At 41.5% G+C, this 23,710-nt stretch overlaps 2 protein-coding genes across 2 annotated transcripts; one reads left to right on the top strand and one right to left on the bottom strand.

Annotated features, from left to right (window-relative positions):
• The first annotated feature begins 7,288 nt into the window (after positions 1–7,288).
• Positions 7,289–8,977, top strand: cox5b2 (cytochrome c oxidase subunit 5B2). The gene is made up of 4 exons (XM_080481623.1): positions 7,289–7,464; positions 7,955–8,025; positions 8,101–8,200; positions 8,489–8,977. Exons 1-4 carry the CDS (start codon positions 7,365–7,367, stop codon positions 8,599–8,601), a joined length of 384 nt encoding a protein of 127 aa, XP_080337749.1. The 5' UTR covers positions 7,289–7,364; the 3' UTR covers positions 8,602–8,977.
• Positions 8,943–19,655, bottom strand: herc4 (HECT and RLD domain containing E3 ubiquitin protein ligase 4). The gene is made up of 24 exons (XM_080481621.1): positions 19,439–19,655; positions 18,017–18,293; positions 17,757–17,916; positions 16,214–16,290; positions 15,878–16,099; positions 15,658–15,749; positions 14,731–14,861; positions 14,415–14,578; positions 14,116–14,186; positions 13,822–13,946; positions 13,607–13,666; positions 13,326–13,437; positions 12,869–13,058; positions 12,612–12,784; positions 12,420–12,539; positions 12,216–12,314; positions 11,956–12,123; positions 11,645–11,788; positions 10,921–11,087; positions 10,674–10,740; positions 10,487–10,569; positions 10,173–10,356; positions 9,995–10,097; positions 8,943–9,906 (listed from the first exon to the last, which is right to left on the bottom strand). The coding sequence occupies exons 2-24, from the start codon at positions 18,240–18,242 to the stop codon at positions 9,698–9,700; spliced, it is 3,147 nt and encodes a 1,048-aa protein (XP_080337747.1). The 5' UTR covers positions 18,243–18,293; positions 19,439–19,655; the 3' UTR covers positions 8,943–9,697.
• Positions 19,656–23,710: the final 4,055 nt, after the last annotated feature.

Raw genomic sequence — 23,710 nt, 5'->3', positions numbered from 1 at the left:
TTTCAATTCTTTCTAATATGAAGCCTAAACATACTGAAAGTTTTGACTTGGATTGATTGATTGATTGATTGATTGATTGATTGATTGAAATACATGTCAAATGTTCAACATGTAAATATGTTCATGTTTTCATGATGTTGAAACACTGTGTCCAAACACGGAGCACATCAGGATCCAGATACAGTGGATGAACTTCTGCTCCTACACAGTTACCAGAGAGACTGACTGGGTAGCCTTGCACAGATTGTTGTACCCAGGGTAGAGAATGATCAAGCAGGAAACAACATAGTCCACCATCTCCCAGCAGCCAGCATTGCCTTCACTTAATGGTTTTCAATAAAAGTCTGGCATGATGTCGAGTAGTGCCACAAACATTGCTCTATAGCTCACTGTGTTACCATGTTCTCTTATTGCATATGCAATTTTGCTGTTTTCTTCCTTAAATAAAGTCAAATTTTGAGCTTCACTGCTTAGATTTGAACTTTGTTATTTGCTATCAGAATTGGTCAACAGCTAGTCAGGTAATGATTTGTCAACTTAATCCTAAGCAATGCCACTGATCAAATCAGCGGTGAGAAAAATAACACCAAACACGTCCATGTGTAAAAATATGTGCTGTTTTTGCTACTTATGCTACTAAACATGTAAAACTGCAGTGTGACCTGTCCCAGTCTGTGTTTTACTTCCAGGTGGAGGCATCATAGGGTAAAGGTTTGTTTTTTTAATGAAAAAAATAGTTCACAACTGTGTTCAAATCTGATATCTTGCAGCCTTACAGGGCCCCTGTCCTGCAGAGTGGCTTGAAAAAGTATTTTCACCACTTGAACATTTCCACATTTTGTTACATTACAACCACAAATGTAAATGTGGAGTTTTATGTGACAGATCAACGCGGCATTACTTGTGTTTGTTGCCAGAACATGAGTTTTGTAAATGCATAAAAAGACTGTGTCTCATTGTATTACTCAGGCTGCACTACAGCATCTATTCACAGGCGTGATCCCACTACTGAGCAGCACGGGGGTTTTGACCTGCTCCGTTTCCGACCTGGGCCGGTGCCCCCCTCCTTAGACGACCTGGTGGTCCCGGGCTCCCCCAGGAGCACCATGTCGATACCAAACTTAGTGCGGACACCCGATCAACATAGTCCACTGCAGCTTAGAGCTCCTGTGCTCAAACGATCCTCCAGCCTCAGCCTCCCGGTAACTTGGATTACAGGCGCGCGCCACCGCACCCGGCGAGAGTCTTCATCACTCACAGAGTTTTTCACCTTTTACAAACGTGACGGTGAGGTGAGGTGTGACATGGGTGATGGGATTAGTAAATGAGCAAACCTCCAAAAAGAAAACTCGGTAACAATGTCTCTCATTAAAATCACTCCAACGTTAACAGCTCGCAAAACTTGTAGAAACCTCCATTCCACTTGTTGACCGCAGGAGCTCTGATTTCCAATGTGTGTGTTGCTTCAGTAACCTGCTCATGGCTTTTTTGAAACTGGAGGTGGTACATGAGAAGAATGTATGTTTGGTTCAGTGCTGGATGACCAAACCCTTGTGTGTCCCTCCTTCATGTTCCTCCCTAAACAAGAGAAGGTAAGAAGCAGTTAACGCAACTAATAAATGCCAATACTCTTCATACACCCAGCAGGCTTTGGGTGAAGGCAGGGTACACGGTCCTCAATCTATCATAATACTACAGAGAGAAACACAACCACACACACTCACAATCAACTATTAACCTGACATGTTTGTTTTTTGGACTGTGGGAGGAACCCAGAGTCCTGAGAGAAAACCCTCACACAGGATGAACATGCAAACACAGAAAAGCCTGGCCCAGATTTCAACCAACAACCTTCTAACTATGAGGCAGAAACACTAACTACTGTAATGTCTCAAAAGAGCCTTTAGTCATTTTTCAAGTTAAGGCAAGGCAGCTTCAATTGTAAAACACATTTTGTTAAGATAGTAGTTCAAATTTCTTTATATTAATACACTTGTGCTTTTAGGGCAAAAGCAATGAGAAAGGTGACTCAAAAACAAGAAATCAAAACAATCAAAACATACAACAGGCTAAGATAAAATCATCAAAGCAATTAAAAGCAAGTGCTAAAAAGTATAAGTATTAATGAAACTGCAAAACATAAATACTTGCTTTACCTAAAAGGAGCAGCAACCAGAGAGACCATCAGTTATGTTTTGAAAGAACTCAGAGTTTGAGTCATAAGGAAGTTTTCAGAGAATTTGTTTGACTTATTCTGGACATCAAAGGCAAAAGCAGCAGCTTCTGCATGTTGGATTGTGACTGAAGAAACAGACAGGAAGTTTGATAAAGATGACCCCCGAGGTCTGAATGGTTGAAGATAAAGTAAGAACTGTAAGAAGTAATCATGTGTTGGTATAATACTTTAAAAGACTGTGTCTCATTGTATTACTCAGGCTGCACTGCAGCATCTATTCACAGGCGCGATCCCACTATTGAGCAGCACGGGGGTTTTGACCTGCTCCGTTTCCGACCTGGGCCGGTGCCCCCCTCCTTAGACGACCTGGTGGTCCTGGGCTCCCCCAGGAGCACCATGTCGATCCCGAATTTAGTGCGGACACCCGATCAACATAGCCCACTGCAGCTCAGAGCTCCTGAGCTCAAACGATCCTCCAGCCTCAGCCTCCCGGTAACTTGGATTACAGGCGCGCGCCACCGCACCCGGTGAGAGTCTTCATCATTCACAGAGTTTTTCACCTTTTACAAACGTGAGGTTGAGGTGAGGTGTGACATGGGTGATGGGATTAGTTAATGATCAAACCTCATGAATGAAAACTTGATGTATCCCATTCACACATTTCAATTATTTTTAATATGAAACCTAAAAGTACTGAAAGTTTTTACTTTGATTGATTGATTGATTGATTGATTGATTGATTGAATTACATGTCAAATGTTCAACATGTAAATATGTTCATGTTTTCATGGTGTTGAAACACTGTGTCCAAACACGGAGCACATCAGGATCCAGATACAGTGGATGAACTTCTGCTCCTACACAGTTACCAGAGATACTGACTGGGTAGCCTTGCACAGATTGTTGTACCCAGGGTAGAGAATGATCAAGCAGGAAACAACATAGTCCACCATCTCCCAGCAGCCAGCATTGCCTTCACTTAATGGTTTTCAATAAAAGTCTGGCATGATGTCGAGTAGTGCCACAAACATTGCTCTATAGCTCACTGTGTTACCATGTTCTCTTATTGCATATGCAATTTTGCTGTTTTCTTCCTTAAATAAAGTCAAATTTTGAGCTTCAAAGCTTAGATTTGAACTTTGTTATTTACTATCAGAATTGGTCAACAGCTAGTCAGGTAATGATTTGTCAACTTAATCCTAAGCAATACCACTGATCAAATCAGCAGTGAGAAAAATAACACCAAACACGTCCATGTGTAAAAATATGTGCTGTTTTTGCTACTTATGCTACTAAACATGTAAAACTGCAGTGTGACCTGTCCCAGTCTGTGTTTTACTTCCAGGTGGAGGCATCATAGGGTAAAGGTTTGTTTTTTTTAATGAAAAAAATAGTTCACAACTGTGTTCAAATCTGATATCTTGCAGCCATACAGGGCCCCTGTCCTGCAGAGTGGCTTGAAAAAGTATTTTCACCACTTGAACATTTCCACATGTTGTTCCATTACAACCACAAATGTAAATGTGGAGTTTTATGTGATAGATCAACGCGGCGTTACTTGTGTTTGTTGCCAGAGCATGAGTTTAGTAATTGCATAAAAAGACTGTGTCTCATTGTATTACTCAGGCTGCACTACAGCATCTATTCACAGGCGCGATCCCACTACTGAGCAGCACGGGGGTTTTGACCTGCTCCGTTTCCGACCTGGGCCGGTGCCCCCCTCCTTAGACGACCTGGTGGTCCCGGGCTCCCCCAGGAGCACCATGTCGATACCGAACTTAGTGCGGACACCCGATCAACATAGTCCACTGCAGCTCAGAGCTCCTGAGCTCAAACGATCCTCCAGCCTCAGCCTCCCGGTAACTTGGATTACAGGCGCGCGCCACCACACCCGGCGAGAGTCTTCATCACTCACAGAGTTTTTCACCTTTTACAAACGTGAGGATGCGGCGAGGTGTGACATGGGTGATGGGATTAGTTAATGATCAAACCTCATGAACGAAAACTTGATGTATCCCATTCACACATTTCAATTCTTTCTAATATGAAGCCTAAACGTACTGAAAGTTTTTACTTTGATTGATTGATTGATTGATTGATTGAAATACATGTCAAATGTTCAACATGTAAAGATGTTCATGTTTTCATGGTGTTGAAACACTGTGTCCAAACACGGAGCACATCAGGATCCAGATACAGTGGATGAACTTCTGCTCCTACACAGTTACCAGAGAGACTGACTGGGTAGCCTTGCACAGATTGTTGTACCCAGGGTAGAGAATGATCAAGCAGGAAACAACACAGCCCATCATCTCCCAGCAGCCAGCATTGCCTTCACTTAATGGTTTTCAATAAAAGTCTGGCATGATGTCGAGTAGTGCCACAAACATTGCTCTATAGCTCACTGTGTTACCATGTTCTCTTATTGCATATGCAATTTTGCTGTTTTCTTCCTCAAATAAAGTCAAATTTCGAGCTTCACTGCTTAGATTTGAACTTTGTTATTTACTATCAGAATTGGTCAACAGCTAGTCAGGTAATGATTTGTCACCTTAATCCTAAGCAATACCACTGATCAAATCAGCGGTGAGAAAAATAACACCAAACACGTCCATGTGTAAAAATATGTGCTGTTTTTGCTACTTATGCTACTAAACATGTAAAACTGCAGTGTGACCTGTCCCAGTCTGTGTTTTACTTCCAGGTGGAGGCATCATAGGGTAAAGGTTTGTTTTTTTAATGAAAAAAATAGTTCACAACTGTGTTCAAATCTGATATCTTGCAGCCTTACAGGGCCCCTGTCCTGCAGAGTGGCTTGAAAAAGTATTTTCACCACTTGAACATTTCCACATTTTGTTACATTACAACCACAAATGTAAATGTGGAGTTTTATGTGATAGATCAACAAAGAAAACTTGGTTTTTTCACCTTCACCATTACTCGACATCATGCCAGATATTTATTGAAAACAATCTGTGCAAGGCTACCCAGTCAGTATCTCTGGTAACTGTGTAGGAGCAGAAGTTAATCCAGTGAATCAGGATCCTGTTGTGCTCCGTGTTTGGACACAGTGTTTCAACATCATGAAAACATGAACATATTTACATGTTGAACATTTAACATGTATGTAAATCAATCAATCAATCAATCAATCAATCAATCAATCAATCAGTCACTCAAAGTAAAAACTTTCAGTACGTTTAGGCTTCATATTAAAAAGAATTGAAATGTGTGAATGGGATACATCAAGTTTTCGTTCATGAGGTTTGATCATTAACTAATCCCATCATCCATGTCACACCTCACCTCACCGTCACGTTTGTAAAAGGTGAAAAACTCTGTGAGTGATGAAGACTCTCGCCGGGTGTGGTGGCGCGCGCCTGTAATCCAAGTTACCGGGAGGCTGAGGCTGGAGGATCGTTTGAGCTCAGGAGCTCTGAGCTGCAGTGGACTATGTTGATCGGGTGTCCGCACTAAGTTCGGTATCGACATGGTGCTCCTGGGGGAGCCCGGGACCACCAGGTCGTCTAAGGAGGGGGGCACCGGCCCAGGTCGGAAACGGAGCAGGTCAAAACCCCCGTGCTGCTCAGTAGTGGGATCGCGCCTGTGAATAGACACTGTAGTGCAGCCTGAGTAATACAATGAGACACAGTCTTTTAAAGTATTGTCATGACTCACGTTTTTATTATCGCCAGAACAACTCATCAGCTTGTTCCATGCTCCACCGCCTCCACCTGGATCAAAGAGGTAACTGTCAATAAAAGCCAACAATTATGCATTTTGGTTTGTATTCTTTCTTGAACAGTCATGGTTCTTCACAGGAAGAGGTTTCGCCTTACCCAGACTTAAACTGTGAAAATTCTCTCGGTCCTAACAGTACATCCCTTCTCTTCAGACTGATACTGGAAAAAGCCTGTTCATACTAAATTATATCTGCAGCATTTTTTCACATCACCACTCTTATTGCCTTCAGAAATAAGCCCCCCCCCCTTTCACTTTACAAAATCATCCTGCAAGCCAGTTACATATACTTTTTTTAAGTGATCATCCCATGCATATACTGTAAATTAGCACCAGATATAATTGATTCTAATTTTACGTAGGCACAGGTGATACATTTGGCATGATGTGTCTATTTATTCTCCAAGTAATTATTCCTCTCCAGTAATACTTACTTCACCTATTTGTTGACCATATAGGGCTAATGATTCAGTAGATTTTATTTTTGTAATTGCATATACACACATGTGCTTGCATTGTGTTTGTGTTCCAAACACAGAAACGAAAAATCTTCAATGATGAGACAATGTACTGATGTGTTGGAAAGATATGTATGGCAGCAAAAATATGTACAGAGAGAATATAGGTTTTCTCCTCCATATACTTTCTGCCCAGACCTCTCTCTAGGCTGGTAAAAAAAAACAAATTGCTCATCCATTTAATGTGAACCGTTTTCATTTCTTCAAACTGACAATCGTATATTAACCACTAAATACATTATGCATAAAATATTTATGCTGTACATTGACATAGATGTAGCTTATGAAGGTTTATAATAACTTATGAATATTATGACATCTCCATTAAACCTCTCATGATCACACAAATCCTGTTGTGATCTCGTTTAATATTTAAAATATGGTTCAACACTAAGACTAAGACTAGAGCATCCCAAGACAAAAGGCAAGACCAAGGTTTTTTAATGAGCTGAGATTGAGTCAAGACTAAGACCTTGAAAGTCTCTATTACTAGAAGACTATTAGTTTGTCATAGTGAGGTCTTTTTTTCAAATATGGCATTAAATTGTTTGTCTTTATGAGCTTTCGTGTATAAATTATGAGATAAGAATGAATTTGTTTCGTTTTATACTTTTATAAACAAACTATGATTGAAAGTGATTACATATATTTACAAAATAAATACATAACTGCAATAGTAAGAAACATCTAAATAAATAAATGAACTAAAATATCTGAAATTTTTCGCACCTGTTCCATGAACGCCTCTTTCAAACGTCATTAGTCCGCCCTCCCGGCTCTCCACTCTGATTGGTCTAAACCTCCGTCACTCATGCAATGAGCGCTCTGATTGGTTCAAACCTCCGTCACTTAGGAAGTGAGCGGGGTCGTTTCAGTCCAGCTGACGGTTCGTGTGGGGTCATCCTCCCAGTACCTGAGGAAGCGCCAGCATGGCGGGACGTGTTTTACTCCGAGCCTGTTCAGCGGCAGTGCAGCTGCGGGGCAGCGCAGCGGCTCGGCCGCTACAGCGGGCCATGGCCACAGTGAGAGGTAAGAGTCCGGTTATGACCCAGGAAGAGAAGACTTTGGACCGAAAGACTTTTTTTTTTTTTTTTTTTTTTTAATTTAAACGAAGGGCAGCTAATGTCTGCTCACACAAGTTAAAAGTTTAGGCCTTCACTCAAAGTATTAAGACGTTGTTTGTGCCTGGTCTAAATGTGAGCACAGTATATGAAATAAACAATGAAGGTCATTTGGACAGTAATGTTGAGAGGCCTTTAGTGGATCCACCTCCTCTGGGTTGATGCCAGAATCCTGATAGGGGACGTGATCGTGTTGCTGTGGGAGGCGTCAGCTTTATCACACTCAACCACTGGATGTCATAGAAACATTACAACATGCAACAGCTTAAGAAATCAGAGTCCATTTGCTGTAAATCCGGTGCTTAAAAATCTGTCCAAAAGGCCTACAGTTAACTCGAGGCACAAGAAGTGCTGGTTATACAGTGTATGACATCCCTCTATGTTTTACAACTTTTCAGGAATACCAACAGATGACGAGCAGGCCACTGGACTCGAGCGACGTGCTTTGCAGGCCTTGAAACAGGGAAAGGTAAGGCTACAGTCAACACAAGTGTACTGTATTTAAGCAGCACACGCACTGATGTCCTCCAACTTCACTTTGCAGGACCCTTACAGTATCCTGAAACCCAAGCAATATGCTGGGACTAAGGAGGACCCTCACATTGTGCCGTGCATTGGAACCAAAAGGATGGTGGGCTGCCTTTGTAAGTAACGGCACCAAACTGGGGAAGGAGGTGGTTTTTAGGTCAAATAGAAACACTTGAGAATGATATTTTGTCAGGGTAACAAAAACATTTGCACATCTAGTTACCATTTTCAGAGAATCTAGCCACATGAGAATTTGGTTTTGTAATAGGAAGCCATTGTATTGTATGTGCAAATGTACATTTGAAGAGTACTTTCAAATACTTATTTTGTAACTTTCAGAAGGTGACGTAACTCAACATGTCTGTGATGATTGTATGAGGAAACTTTACTGTTCTTCGTTGCAGGTGAGGAAGACAACACTGCCATTGTGTGGTTCTGGCTTCACGAGGGGAACGCCCAGCGCTGTCCTTCTTGTGGTTCCCACTATAAACTGGTCCACCACGAGCTCCCTCACTGATCCCGGTCCGAACACCAAAGGCTCTGTACAAATCCGACTAAAGCACATAAATCTTCTGGCCTATTTCATGGCCCTGTACTGCATTGTGTGCCCATCTTGTACCCTGTACAGTTTAACCATTAAAATGTGAACCTGCACTGGACTGTCTTTATGGAAACCTAGGTTTCAATGAGTGAGAGAGGGCAGCCAGTCAAATTATTAAGGAGCAGCACTGCCACCTTCTAGTTGACACTTTTATGGATGTGGTAATGTGATTCACCTTACCAGCTTAAAGTGTCGGTGACACTGTTTTTCCATGTTAAAATTTCTTTAAGGACTACTGACTCAACCAACAGGATCTTACCTTATTCTCCATGTTACCAGGTTTATTTTTGTGGCTGCACTTTGCTCGTTTGTGGATTATTTAAGGCATACAGCCAAGAACATCCACTCTGCATCTAAAGCAAACATTTCACACGGCTCTCAATCAAGTCATAACTGGGAAAAAACAAAGTTTACATGTCTAGATAAAGCACAAGAGGTAGCTGCAACAGTTTGAACTCCTGTAAAATCCAGTGTGACGAACCGCTGTAGCCATGAAGAAAAACCACCAGAATCCAGCAGTGAATGTATTTTTGTTGAGACCGTTCCAATTCAAATTAGTTTCTTTTGCCATTCGACCATGCCAGTTGTCCATCAGTATAAACAAAAGCACTTCCGTTACATTTTGAGGTTCAGAGACTTGGTGCTACTGCATGTCGTTGCATTTTACAGGAGCGCATGTTACTGTAGACAAGCCCCTGTGCTGTGTAGTTTGCTCCATCATAGTTTTTACATCCAAACATGTCTACATATCTATAGGAGCGAAATCAAATGTGGATTGATGTGTAATCTGGCATGAAATATTGTGACAGCAAAAAAAAAGCGAAAAAAATTCAGTTTTCATGTGAAAGTCAAGACATTCCTTCTCAACGTTAAGTGCTCTCTGGCTTATGTATTTATAACCACTGTTCTCACCGCACAGTTCACACTGAGAAATCTTCAGAACCAAACATTTGGGAATGTGGTTGCCATCAACAGTCCAACGGGGGAATTTTCTTGGCATTTCTGTGCACTATTAGGCAAGATTGAAGCCTTGATTGTGATCTATAGCCTGCAGAAGCTTCTCGCCCAGCGTCTCTCGACTCGTGTACTTGGGCAGGTCCAACAGGTTGAAGCAGGTGTGGGCAACGGGTAAGTAATGCTCGCCTCCACCGGTGGGTTGGATCACCAGCTTCAGGCTTTTCATGCCTAGGATGGGTATACGGTCGCTTCCTGTGAGGAACACTGTACAGATGGAAGATTTTTGTTTTTGTCATTCAAGCAATTTACCTTTCTGAAGCTAAGGCTTTTACTGTGAATTTGAAATACTTACAGAGAAACTGCTTCTTCTTTTCTAATGGAAGATTGTGGAACACTTCCCAAAAGAGCCTGATGGTAGGATGATCAGCCCAGTACTCCCCTTTATATTCGGTACTCTGAGGGGAAACAATCACATTCAGTTTTTCTTCTTTTAACAAAGCAAGACAAGGGTTAATGATTTCAAACTCGACCTTTTCAAGCTCCGTCCAGTCATAGTTGGTGTTGCCAATGACCATGGCTTGTAGTTCGTTTGGTTGGAAGAGCTCCAACACCTTTCCACCGCACACTTTGTGGAATCCTGCATAGAAGCCATCGAACAGTGGAGCCACTGAGGCGTTGAAGATGTAGTCCACGTAGGCATTGACAAAGTCCTGCCTAGAGGAAGAATAACCTTGTCAATCAAAATGTTGGATCAGGTGGGCAGAACAAAGGTGATCTTGAAAACAAGCCATCCTCTAATGGCCAGCTACTAATTATAGTAAACAGGAAATAAGGAGCATTTGACCTGTTTGACTTATTGACATTGATATCTTCCCCATTGGGCACAAGTTCCAGAACCTCTGTGGCACCGTAGTTTTCCTCTGTGATCTGTAAAAACATAACCACCATCTACTGAAGGATTCTGTTCAGATGATAGACGAATGGCACAACTCCTCAAAGCTACTGCGTCACAGAAATGAAGGTTGTCTCACCGTGAAATTGAGGCAGAAGGTTTCCTCAAGGTCATCTTCGGAGTAGTCCAGTAAATGCTGCAAACTCCTGATTGAAGCAGACAGCAGTTAGTGAGTCTGACGAGGCAACAAGCTTTACATGAACATGACGTGTGGTCGTGCAACCGCAACGCCAGAAGACTTGTCGGCAGCTTAAACAATTCCAAGTTCAAGTACCATTCATGGGCATGAGAAATGAAAAACGCGGATGATCTGATCTGGATCTGACCTTCCAACATCTGGCCTGAGCTCCTTCAGGTCATCGAGTGTCGGCTTCTTCTTCAACAGCTTCTTGTAAAGCGCCACCGGGAAGTTGAGCTCCACTATAGTGAGATTGTAGATGGCCAGCCCGCAGATGACCCCGATGAGGTTGAACAAGTCGATATCCTCAAACGTCTAGGAGACATTAGAAGAGGCATGTTCAACAACTACTTTGCACGTGACTTTATGTTCCTGCTGCCGATTTCTTGGCCCAGTATAGTCAAGCTTAGTAGTGACTGTTTTCATCGTAACCCCACACTATGTCACAGTCCTTCCAAATTACTGTATGACAAAGTCACAGTGCAATTAACATGGACTGACTTTGTTTATAGAAACTGAAAATTATCCCAATGCACAACACTTCACGACAAAACGAGTTTTGAAATGTGATCCAACAACGATTAGTTGAATTCCTCCATTTCAAAATTAATGTAATGTGTGACCTATAAAGTTGTAACTCATTTCGTCTGGATTCAGCATTATCACAGAAAACATACAAAGAAAATAAAAAGAACATGAGAAGCTGTATTTAAAAAACTAAATTGTAACCGGACGTATTCTTTTCTACCTTTTTTTTTTTTTAAGACCAGGCTACCATAACACGAGTGTAAGAACAGTTTCAAAATACATGTAAACATAGTAACCAGACATATTTCCACAACAAGGACGAAGAAAAGGAAACAAGAAAGTACCTTGTTTGAAAACCAGATGAGCCTCGACTCCTCATAATAATGAAACATCCCGTATTTGGGATCCAGCAGTTCTTTCATGATCAGGAGGAAAAACTCTTTTCTCACGCCGCCTGCGTCAACGGCCTCTTCTCCCACAAAGATCACCTGCCAAGAATGCGACCAATCAGCTGAGTTATTGTGGAAAATGCAAACACACTTAACTAAGAACTTGTGAAAGCTGCCAAGTCAGTGTTTGGAATGCATTAAGTACCAACTTCTGTATGTTCTTTTTTTTTTTTAATACATGAAAATTCATTTTATAAAGCTTTCACCTTGAGGGGCTTCTTGTAGTCGACATTTTTTGACTTCCTGAGCACTTCCATGGTGTCTCCCACAATATTTTCCCTCCTAACGATGAGAATGAGGCACGGATTGACCGACTCGACCGCTGGGAGGAACATGGAGTTGAAGTTTTGCATCTGTGCCTGGTCCACGGCCATCTATCAATACAAGTGGAGCTTAAGAACAATGACCAACCGCACTGCTTTTGATGGAGTCGTTACGCTTCGTGAAGAGATTCACTGCAAACAACCTGCATCTGTATGACGGCGTCTGTCTGAAGCAGCGTCGTCTTCGCCGGGGCATCAAACACAAAGGGATACCTGCACAGAGTCACCACGCTGTCATGGCCCTGTGGATACACAAGCATAGAGCAAAGATATATGTTTTTTGTTTTAATCAAAGCTGAGCGATGAACACATTTTAAGTGAATTATGGTGACAAACGGCCACCTCACCATCGGGTACATCTGCCTCTGAATCCATGTGACGTAGTCGTTTCTGATGTCTATCAGCTCATCCAACTCGTGAATGTAGAATTTGTCGTACTGAATGATGTGTCCTCCTCTTTCACTTACCTGAAGTGACCAGAAAGCAAATGTTAACAGCCGAGGTTCGACATCAAAATAAACCAATCCACCATCGCTCACCGCGTGTAGCAGCTCCAGGAGTCGCAGCGATGTGTCCAGGAAACAGGTGAAGATCCTCTGCTCCATCGAAGGAATGCCCACCTTGTGCATTTGGAGCAGATACACCACAACTTCCTTGTAGAGCTGGACCAACCGCTGGAAGACCGCCGGCTCAAACGTGGACCACCAGTTTCCTGGTGCAAACACGACATACGACATACAGATGAACGGGCCCAAACTGCAAAATACCAGCGCTTTTAAACCATCCTCCCTCTTACCCAACACCTTCAGTGGAGCCTCTTTCAAGCTGATGAGTGATTTGGCGAATCGGATGGTGAGAGTGACGTAGTTATTCCGGTCGGTGAAGAGAGGGCATTCTGGGAGAGTGAGGTAGAGCCTCAGGGCTTCGATGTCTGGAGGAGAGCTGCTCAGCCGGGGAATCAGGTGCTTCTCCAGACTGGCAGCGATCTTTAACAGACAAAAGAAACATCAGAAAGATGTTTATGATTACGCAAAGCCGATACTGTATTAATACATGTGGTCATTGTGAACACTTAGATTTTAATCAAATGTCAGTTTGAGAGAACCCTTTTCAGCTGAGTTTTAAAATGATATTAATATTTCTTAAAGGCAGTGACACTTATCAGCTGAGCCCAGTTCAGACGTAAGATGGAAAAAGCTGCAAGAAAGCCAGAGCACATTGCACATGTGTGGTCTTTTTGTGTGGCCACTGACCTGCTGGGTGATCTCCGGGTGATCTTGTTGAATTAATCTGTGGAACAGCAGGCGAGCCATGTTCATATCCACCCCTGAACATTTGCTGCTGGTACTGTAGTGATCTGGATGACTGCGGAAATAAACACAGAACATTAATATGGGGCTGTATGACAAGAACGTTCAACACCTCAATGTAATTACTACACAGGTTGATGTGACGCCACATTATTTAATGCCACACAAGTTTTCCTTGAGTCGTACGACAGACCGAAACTATATTTAGAATAAAATGGGATTACCCCGTTGACAAGAAAGAGCTGTTGAGGCAGCTTGCTGAGGAGAACACCAGGTCGATCTCACTAAAGGAAGCATAAAAACAAGTTATTAGTAAAAGCACATTTCACAATCTAATTTCTATTGAGCGAATATGATGTCACGACAATACATGTGACCGTTTCACTCAGTCTAAAGTGAGTTCAAACTAAAAGCAGCACCAATATGTCAAAGACTTTACTTGGTGACTTCTAGTGGGAGTCTCCCAGGTGAGCAGTTCAGCCACTTTTGTATGATTTCTTCATTCAAGGTGCAAATCTTTCTTTGGAGATCCTGTATCTTCACGTCATCTGTATTCTCAAGGTTCTACAATACAGAGAGAGAGAAAGAGAAGAAATTTTAATCAACAAGAAATTCTGTTGTTAGCAATGTTGGGTCAAAGACTGCTGGGATTGTTTGGGGGGAAAAAAAGAAGAAGAAATATTCAATTAAACTTTGTGACATAATGAATAAAGTTGAGGAAATGAACACTAACATTGGCAGTACGATAGTGAGCAAAGCTCTGGTCTCCTCCGGCATAAATTCTCTTGACAACACAGTGCGAGTCTGCAAGAAAAAAGTTCAAATCAGTGTGAAAATACACCAAGTAATATGGTTGAATTTAACATTTCAAAGAAATAAAAATGTAAATTATTTGTATATAAAAATAAGAGTTGATGAAACAGAGATGCAACGATGAAAAAATAGACTTCTGCTCAATATTACCAAAATAAAACACTGTTTCCACTCAGATAAAGTAGTTCATGCTCTCTGACCTTCAGAAACGTTATTTACCTGTATGGTCTGAATCTGTTGAAGCGTTGGGGCAGACCCAGGGTCCTTTGACCAGCGCCGGGCTTTTTCTGTTGCAAGTGGAGCGCGTGCCAAGCTGGCCGTTTCCGCCGAGCCCGATCGAATCCATCTTTCCCGAGGAGGGTGTAAAAGCCAGCGTGTGCTGCCTTTTAGGTGCAGAGCAATTTGGACGAACATAATTAGGTTAGTGGTGACATTTCAGTAATAACTCCATTACACGCTTGATTAATATTACATTGTGCACGGTGACGCAAAGAAAATGAAATTCAACGCGGAGAAAATAGACAGTAAATTATACCTTCCGCATGAGATCTGCGTGACCACGTTCCCCATGAGCTCGAACACTTTCCTTGGGTTGATTTCATGGTTTGTGGAGTTATGTCCCAACTGCCCATATCCCCCAGCTCCGAAAGTAAACACACCACCCTCCTGTGGGTAACGGTAGCGCCAGATTTAGAAAAAGATAAGAGCAACAACTTGTCTTCCTTTACTTCCACTCCACAAGAATAAAATCTTCACAGGTTCACAAGTCGGAGGCAAATGGGAAGCAGCATCGGGACAGAAATGAAAATGGGCGCATGTTGCAATCATGTTAGTCACTTCAATCTACTTTCAGCCTAATAAGTAATAACTATAAGCTGTCAAACCAAAAGGCAAAAATCCTCCCCTTCAACCTGCCTCCAAAACACAAACTTACTGTGGTCTTGGCATGACACAGGCCTCTCATCTTCCATCTATAGTGACATTAAATATTCGCAACTTAATGATCCAAAGCATGTTTCAGTTTGTAACCCATGGTGGCCGTTTAGCCAAAGTGTGAGGAAGTTTCTCTGGTGACAAAAATGAAAGGATTGGATTTTGTTTCCATCAAACTTGTGTGTTAGTTCAACAAAATCATATCAGTTTGTCCTCTTCACGGTAACACCGTTATTCATCATCTCAGTCACTGAGAGGAAAGTAGAAGACCAGTCATACTATTAGATTTACAATGGCTACTACCTCCTCATTTCCAGATAATTGGCTTTAATAGCTTGATCACTTGTAACTCCTGTCACTAAAACCTCAATTGATAAATATGCTTAACTCTGAATGTTATATACTTTCTCTTTGAAGTCTTTGTAATAAAATGCAATGATGGAGCTGCCCAACAAAGTTACTGTGGGTGGGGGGGGGGGGGGGGGGGGGGGGGGGGGGGAGTTGATACACAAAACAAAAAGCAGCTTACCTTGGTCAGTGCTGCTGTGTGATCTTCTCCACAGGAGATGTAAATCACTCTCTGCGATCTCAGAGACTTCAGGAGAGACGGGTAATACCGATCTGGAAATGAGACCATGTGAACGTCAGTGTGAGTTTTGGTTTTAAACCAGGATGGTCAAACATTCGGCGCACCAGAGGGTTGAAAGCCCACTCATGGGGTGAGCCTGCTGTTTTGTTCTGGCACCCACCGTTGCAGTCATTGAGACCGAGCTGACCGAACTTGTTGCGCCCCCAGCCGAACACCGCTCCTGAGAGAGTGAGGGTGAAGCTGTGAGCGCCCCCTGCTGATATCTGAGCAAAGGGAATGCCCTGCAGTGACTGGATGAGCTGGGGTGTGGCGATGCTCTGCCCGTTCACTCCTAACCCGAGCTGACCGTAGCGATTCTGGCCCCAGGAGAAGACTTGGCCTCCTGCGCAAAAACAACAGACATGATGAAAATTGCTCAACGTTTTGGCACCATGACAAAAAAAGAAAAAGGAAAAAAAGGATAAAACTGGATGACATGGTTACAAATCATCCTTACCCCTTGAAAGTGCATGGGAATGCCAGTGCCCACAGGCTACCTGAGCAATTTGTACATCCGACAAACTCTTGATATTTCTGGGAAAAAAAAAAAAATTGTTTGGTCAGAGTTTAAATAAAATTTCATAGAACTATATGCTCTATATGTGCAAGGGCGCATAATTCGTGGGAACGATTCTTGCATGTCAAGTCCAATGAGAAGTCGGACGGAAGAAACCATCCTTTATCCGCACACAGTTCACAAGTCAGCATCCATGATGTTATGGTGGGCAACTTGGCAAACATGTCATGGGCATCTGTGAACATTTGCTCCCATCCATGCCTTTGTGAAGAAACCCCTTCATGTGTCAATAATCCAATGCTAAAGGCCACTCTGCATACATTACAGAGCATTGCTGTGTACTGAGTAACCCGCCTGCAGTCCAGATTTGTCATCTTCTTAAAGAAAAACTACTTGCAGTCCGTAACACATGTTCAGATTGTGGTTAGTAAAAAAACTTTTTTCCACTTTAATCATTTTTTATTGCTATAAATTCAAAATAAGCTTCATCAAAATTAGATATGGTGCCTTTTTACTGCATTCATGTCCGTGGATGCTTCTTATTTAAATACAAATATATTTGTAATACCTCAGGTTTTTTGAAAACATGGTTCTAAACATGTGTCACAGTCCCTCGTGGGAGGAGTAATTAAATTGAGAATATCATTGCACCTACTGAAATATATATATTTGGAATTTTTGAGGGATGCACCAAATTGTGTTGCATGTAATCAAACAAATAAAAACATATCTTCCGGACTAATAAATCACTTTATTTGCATAATGCAATTTTCCAGGTAGTCTTGCACCAGAGATGGTGGAATTGTTTAAAGAACGCAGAAGATTAAACAATTCAACAGATGCTGAATGGAAAAACAAACACTTAAAACATATTTTGTTTTGCAAGAAATGCTGTTATTCAGTGTGCCTGCCTCTTTAAGAGGTTAAGTGCAAAGATAACAATTGTGTAAACAATACAGCAAATTGTTTCCGCAGAACTCACAAAAGACTGCCTAAATATTTGCCAGTCAAAGTGGATGGGATTTTGGTGAAAAACATCAAATGGAGCAGATACTAATCATCAGCGACTGGCAGGCACACGCAAAATTTCATCTGAAATGTTCTAGTTTAGACCATTGTAATTCTAATCATTGCACCATTAAAAGGTGTCTTCTTAAGCAGGTAGGGTTGTGTTTAACAGAATAGTCTTCTTGTAAATAAATGATAATACACCAGTGCAATTTATGATTGTTTTTTCCCTCTGCATGAATCATTTTTGACAGATGCAACATATACTAAGGTCTGACCTATATTCTATAATATGGTATAACACTCTGATTGTGTTCATTTCTGCAGCTGTCTCATATATTTCAAAGGTTACATCCTTAAGATCAAGGAGCACCCAGCAGGGTCAATGAAAAAAAAAAAAAATTTTATTAAAAAAAACCCAAAACAAAACAGTAGAAGGAATCAGTCCTGAATGTTAAATTGTAGAAATACTCACCGAGGCACACGAACACATTCTTCAAAGTTGTTCAAACCCAACTGTCCATCTGAACCGAGACCCCACGAGAAGGCCTGTCCCTTGTCATTCAGAGCCAGCGTGTGGGACTCTCCACATGACACTGCCACTATGATCTGCGCATCCAAGGCCACAACCTGCTCTGATAGGCGACAAAGACACGACGCTGGCTCACACGCGCACCGTCATGACACCAGGTGTTAACACTGAATCCTTCAAACAAAAGAACAAACGCCACCAACCTGGTTTCTTTCGGGACTTCTCGTGTCCCAGCTGGCCCAGGTCGTTGCAGCCACAGGTGTACACCGTCCCGTCCTCCAGCAGGAAAGCCGTGTGTCTGCGGCCACACCCCACGTCACGCACTTGCTTCCCGTGGAAGAACTCACATTTTCGTGGCTCCACCACGATCTCATCATCAATCCCACCCAAGCCTAGCTGCCCGTAGGAGGCATTCCCCCAGCACAGCATGGTGGCTCTGCCCTCTTGACTACAACACGCCAAGTCTCTGCAGAAAAGACACTGCAAGGAATAACACAAGCCCCAGAGGAGCACGTTCACATTCTCATAGTTCAAGTAGTTGCGGGATACATTTCAGATACTATCACCTAGCAAGGCAACGGCCACATAACAGCACGGCTAGACACTCGCGCACCACAGCTGCATGTCGGTGCGACCAGGTCCAGGCATGCCTTCTTTAGGATGTCATATCTTTAAAAAAATTAAAAAAAAAAAAAAAAAAAAAAAAAAAAAGCACAAGTCTGGACTATAAGACGACCTGGTGAAGCGTAAACAGATTAGCCAAGTGCGCTACAGATAAATTAAGGGTGTTAGCGGAGTTGTGTTAGGTTGGAGAGAATCATCCCACACCGACACATCCGCGGTGGGCGTCTCGGTTTACAAATTACAACACACACCTAAATATATATATATATATATATATATATATGTGTGTGTGTGTTCAAACTCACGCGCTGCTAAAATTAGCACGTCACCCTCAAATTAAGATTCAGACGGGAGTACGAACACTCAAAAATGTAATCAGCAGCTTTTGTAATGTCCCCAAGCTTCATGTAAGAGTGCTTTCTTTGTATTATTTAAAGCGGAAGCAGAATGAGTATTGTGACAGGTGTTTCGGATTGAGTGGTTTCCCTGTTAACTGGTGACCCACTTCCTTTATATATATGCCTCATGGATGCTAATAACAGATGACAAAAACCAGACAGAAGTCAATTTAACCCGCATTTTACTTTGTAGTACCTCTTGTGGGTCTTTTTTTTTTTTTTTTTTTAACACAACCAGTTAACAGGGAAATCCGCTAATCCGAAACACTGGAGGTAAACACTGATCCGTCACTGAAGCGACACAGACTGACATAACTTCACCAACTACATTACGTTGTACCTTCAACAGTGGCCCCCCAGTTATAAACCGATACCGACCATTTATTTTAACGTTTTTACAACAACACAAAAAGTGCTGGACACGTGGTGACAGTCACGTCGGGTGCAGTTAGCAAGCTAATATCAGTCATGTTATGATGTAGTAATTGAGTATTTGATTAATATATGTGGACGTAAAACTGATGTACTTCTGACTAGTCGTGCCCCCGCGAGCTTGTCAAGTTACAGTTAACTGTAACGACAAAGTTGAGATAAGAACCTTACCAAAACCACCAGGTCTGACCACGTTACTGTCCGCCAGAGCTTTGCTTTTGTGAGCCGATGTGACTGTTAAAGAACCCCATGTCGGCACATTGTCATTACTTTAAGACACAGACCTACTGCAGACTAATACACGATATCGAATTCCTCTAGTTTGTGTCAACAACTGCTGCACGGCTACAGAAATACGTCAAGTGACCGGAACTGCACACCAAAGCTCATTGGAGCAGCTCAGGAATAAAAGCACTTCCGGCAACAAAACTACGAGTTATGTGCAGAAATACTCTCCAATTTCGGTACTTTACGTTATTTTACTTAAGTGCTGAAAACACCTTCACAGTGGTGGTATATCTTCCTACAGTCACATTATAACACACAGTGTGGCGTATCGGAGTGAATGTCTCGCGGTTTTGTTTTTGAAGGTTCATACTTTTAGCCGGAAGTTGTGTTGCATTTATGAACACTCGCGCGTGGACGGAAAGAAATATCGCGAACCATCTAAAATGTTCTAGAGGGGCTGGGCGCGCGCATGCGTGCACGCACGCACGCACACACCCACACACCCACACACACACACACACACACACACACACACACACACGGTTTAGAGTCAAAATAAAGGAGCTCATTTACGTACCTTTTAAATTTTACTTGTTTTTCTGTAACACTTTGAGATTGTTTAAATTTGATAACTTTACAAATAAAATCTGTTATTATTGCTTTGTTATTAGATTACCATTAGTTCATACTCAATCTCTCTTTCACTTTCTCTACCAGTTTATTTCGACTTTATTTCTATAGCAAAAGTGAAACAATGAAGGACACTTCAAGAAAATTATGTAACAGCTTTGTGATATTTTAAAAATACAGCAAAATGTCACAAAACCAAGACATGTATATGGAAGCATTTTGCAGCCTTCATGTATTTGAATGTATTTGCTCACAATATGATACTTCACGAGCAATAGCTAGATTTCACTACTGCATCTACCAAAAATTACAGTACATAAAATAATAGCAGGAGTTACCTTTAAATTAATGACAACTTATTTTTTTGTTATATCTTTCACTTTATAAAGTCATGATGCAGGTCATTATGGATTCTCTGGTCAAGTAAAGGCTTTCAGATTGTACAAATGCACTAAAACTAAAGAAGCTATTTTTAATTGTACAAAACAGTTATACTTAAAAGTATTTATGCAAAAATTGTACTGTTACAACACCTTTAAGATGAATTTGGGTTAACATTAAATGTCAGCAGTTTGATACCCCTATTCTTTATATGTAATCAGTCAAACATGCAGCACTGGGCCCAAAACCGGACAGACCTGCGAAGAGGGTCCAATTTGGTATTGTGTCGAGAAATGTCTCACTGGTGAGAAGTTCCTGCATATTGAGTCTTTTTCAAGAGAAGCTGTTCAAAACTGATTTAAATGTTTAAAGGTAAATTCTGAGAACTTGTCACAACTTTGTGTATTTGATTTAAAAAAAGATTAGGTCAGTTGCACATGTGTAATAGGAGTGTGAGTTGGTGAGAACATGCCCACTGAAGGCTGCAGAGTTTGTGCAGTGTGAGAAACAACACACTTTTGCCAACATTAGTTTAAATAGAATTTCAGGTTATCCAAAATAACTTATTGTAAGAAAACCCAATCAATGTGAAAAAAATTTGAGTGTACTTGTCCTTCTTTGCACTAAAAGAAACGGGAAAATACAGATTTAAAAGTTATGGGTATTCACAGGCCATTATTATGCTCATATATGTTACTGTTTGGGTCCCCTTTTCAGCCATTGTCAACATGGCTGTATTTGACCCCTGAACTAGAATAAGTTTAATAAATTTGGCGCCATCTAGTGGAACAAAGTGAGTAAAAATTATTAAGGCAAACTAGAAACAATTTCATATAAAAATCACCCAGTGCCAACGGATGAAAGAATAAAAACAAAATGCACAATCACAGGAATGTGCATGCCTTGACATATTTATTGAACATAATATAAAAGAACAAAAAGAAATAGATGAATTGCTGAATGTTTCTTGGGTTTATTTGATACTGTGGGGGTAAAAAAACCATGATCTGCTCAACAAAGGCTATCAAAGAAATATCTTGATCTATTTTTTCCCCTGGAGTTTATAGGAAAATCATGGCTAGCCCCTGAACCCCAGTCTGTTTTGGTGAAGGCCCGCTCAGGTCAGGGTTGCAAAGTGTGTGTTTGGAAGAAAAGAGGGAGGGAAGTCAAAGCACAAGTGATGTCAGGAACATTCAATATTTTGAATCTCCACTCTGCTGTGGTCGGCCTGGTCAGAGAGTTATAGGAACCCTGTGACTGCACAACCCTCGAAGAGGGTCGTTACTCTCTTGTCCTGTGTTATGCTTTCAGTTTACTGTATGTTCTTGAAGAACGTGCCCTCATTAAAATTTGTTGACTTAAGATTTGGTTTTCTTGTGATTGTCCCATTCAGTGTGATCAGTCTGTGCTTTTACCTACTTAACAGTAAAAAATGATGGATTTGTTGTGGACCAGGAACTGTACTCATTTTCATTTTTTTGGTCACACGTCTCAAGTCCCGCAAAGATAGAAAAACAAGTCCTATGGGGCAGTGCGTGAGCATCCACCATCTTTTTATGAGTCAGGCATTGCAGGTAATAACATGTTTCTGATGAATAGGCGGTGGAATTGCCCTCCCATTTGGATTCAAAAACATACTCCTCTACTTTGCAGTTCATTCAAACAATGACTATATTTTGAGGAAAAAACACTCCACAACAATTCAACATACCTCCTGTATGCACGTTCGGCTTTATACAGTCAGCTGCTGCAGTGAGTCAGTGGCCGAGATGTTACGGAAGTATTGTTGAACCAGAAGTTTCCTGGTTGGAAATGCACTTCAGATGGGTCAAAATCTGATCAAGCTGCATGAGGAAGTGAATGAAGTGTAAACCTTTCAATGTGAGTCTTGAGTAGAGCAGCTGATATGCTTTCTCTTTCTCACGGTCAGTTTGTGCATCAAGGGTCCAAGCATAACTAAACTCAGGTGCTGTGATGTGATTGATTGCAGAATTTATAAGTTTTCAGTTTGTTGATTTGGGAATTTGGGAGAATACAAACTATGTAACACGGGTGTCAAACACATTTTAGTTCAGGGACAAACATACAGCTTGATTTCATCTTGAAGGGGCTGGACAGGTAAAATAGTGCCGTAATAACGTTTAATTTAAACTTGAAAGTTTGACTTTGTTGCGATGCAGAGTACATGTAATAAAAATGTCCTTATTTTTTGCAAAACCAAACAATTACAACTGAAAATGACCACAATGTCAACATAAAGTCAACTTTAATGAAACCTTCTGGCGCAAAATAGTGAGAAATGTCCAGAAGACCTCTCCTGTCGCTGTTGCATTATGCATGCTTTTTTCCAAACTCGCCCTGTCATTGTTACTTGAAATCTAACATCTGATGACTTATTGAAGTATCTCTGTCTTAAGCTGTTGCAATGAACTCGCTGTGTAAAGGCATCATTTTAAAACAATAACTCTCGTTAACAACAGAAGGAAATGATAGGCCTCTTTCCTCCCCGTCTATATTTACTGGCACATTTACGTAATAGTGCCCTTGTCTTTTGGAAAACATCTTTCAGGCAGCTGACCGAGCGCGTCTTGAAAATGCAGTGTGTCCTGTTCTGCTGGTTCTGCATGGGAGTTTTTGTCGTGAGACTTACGCACAGAGTTTTCTCATGTGTCAGTCACAGGACTGACTTTAACTGATACCTCGGTACATATCAGAGCAAAAGCGATCCAGAGTCGAGAGACGCAAACATGCTGCACTTAGTGGGGGTGAGTGAACGCCTGTTTTATGTGTTGTTTCGCTGGGAATGTTTCCCCCTGAAGAGGACTGTGACTTATGTTATTCTGATATTAAGTCTTTTCTGTGTTCAGGTTGTTGCTGGTCTACTTTTCATTATTGTGTGCTTTACGAAAGGACTCAAAGAGGTGAGTTAGAGTGTGTCATTTATATTGAAAAACAAATAAATCCTAAAGAGAGACGAATATATATTGACTCTGGTCTGGTGTACACAATATTGTTTATTTTTTGTTTTTAACAGACAAATGCACTCCAGCCTTCTGACTCCTCTGCAAACAACAAAAAGGTGAGTGTGTATCCAGATACAAACACTGCGGCTTGTTCCAGTATTGGGATGAAATATCTCACCTTCATTTCTTCAGCAGAAAGATCTGACCGAACAAGACGTGGATTTGTTGGCAAAGATCCTCT

The sequence above is a fragment of the Lipophrys pholis genome (genome assembly GCF_963383615.2).
Source record: "Lipophrys pholis genome assembly, chromosome: 15".
Taxonomy (NCBI): domain Eukaryota; kingdom Metazoa; phylum Chordata; class Actinopteri; order Blenniiformes; family Blenniidae; genus Lipophrys; species Lipophrys pholis.
The sequence above is the reverse complement of the archived record's forward strand: the minus strand, read 5'-3'. Positions and strand labels throughout refer to the sequence as shown.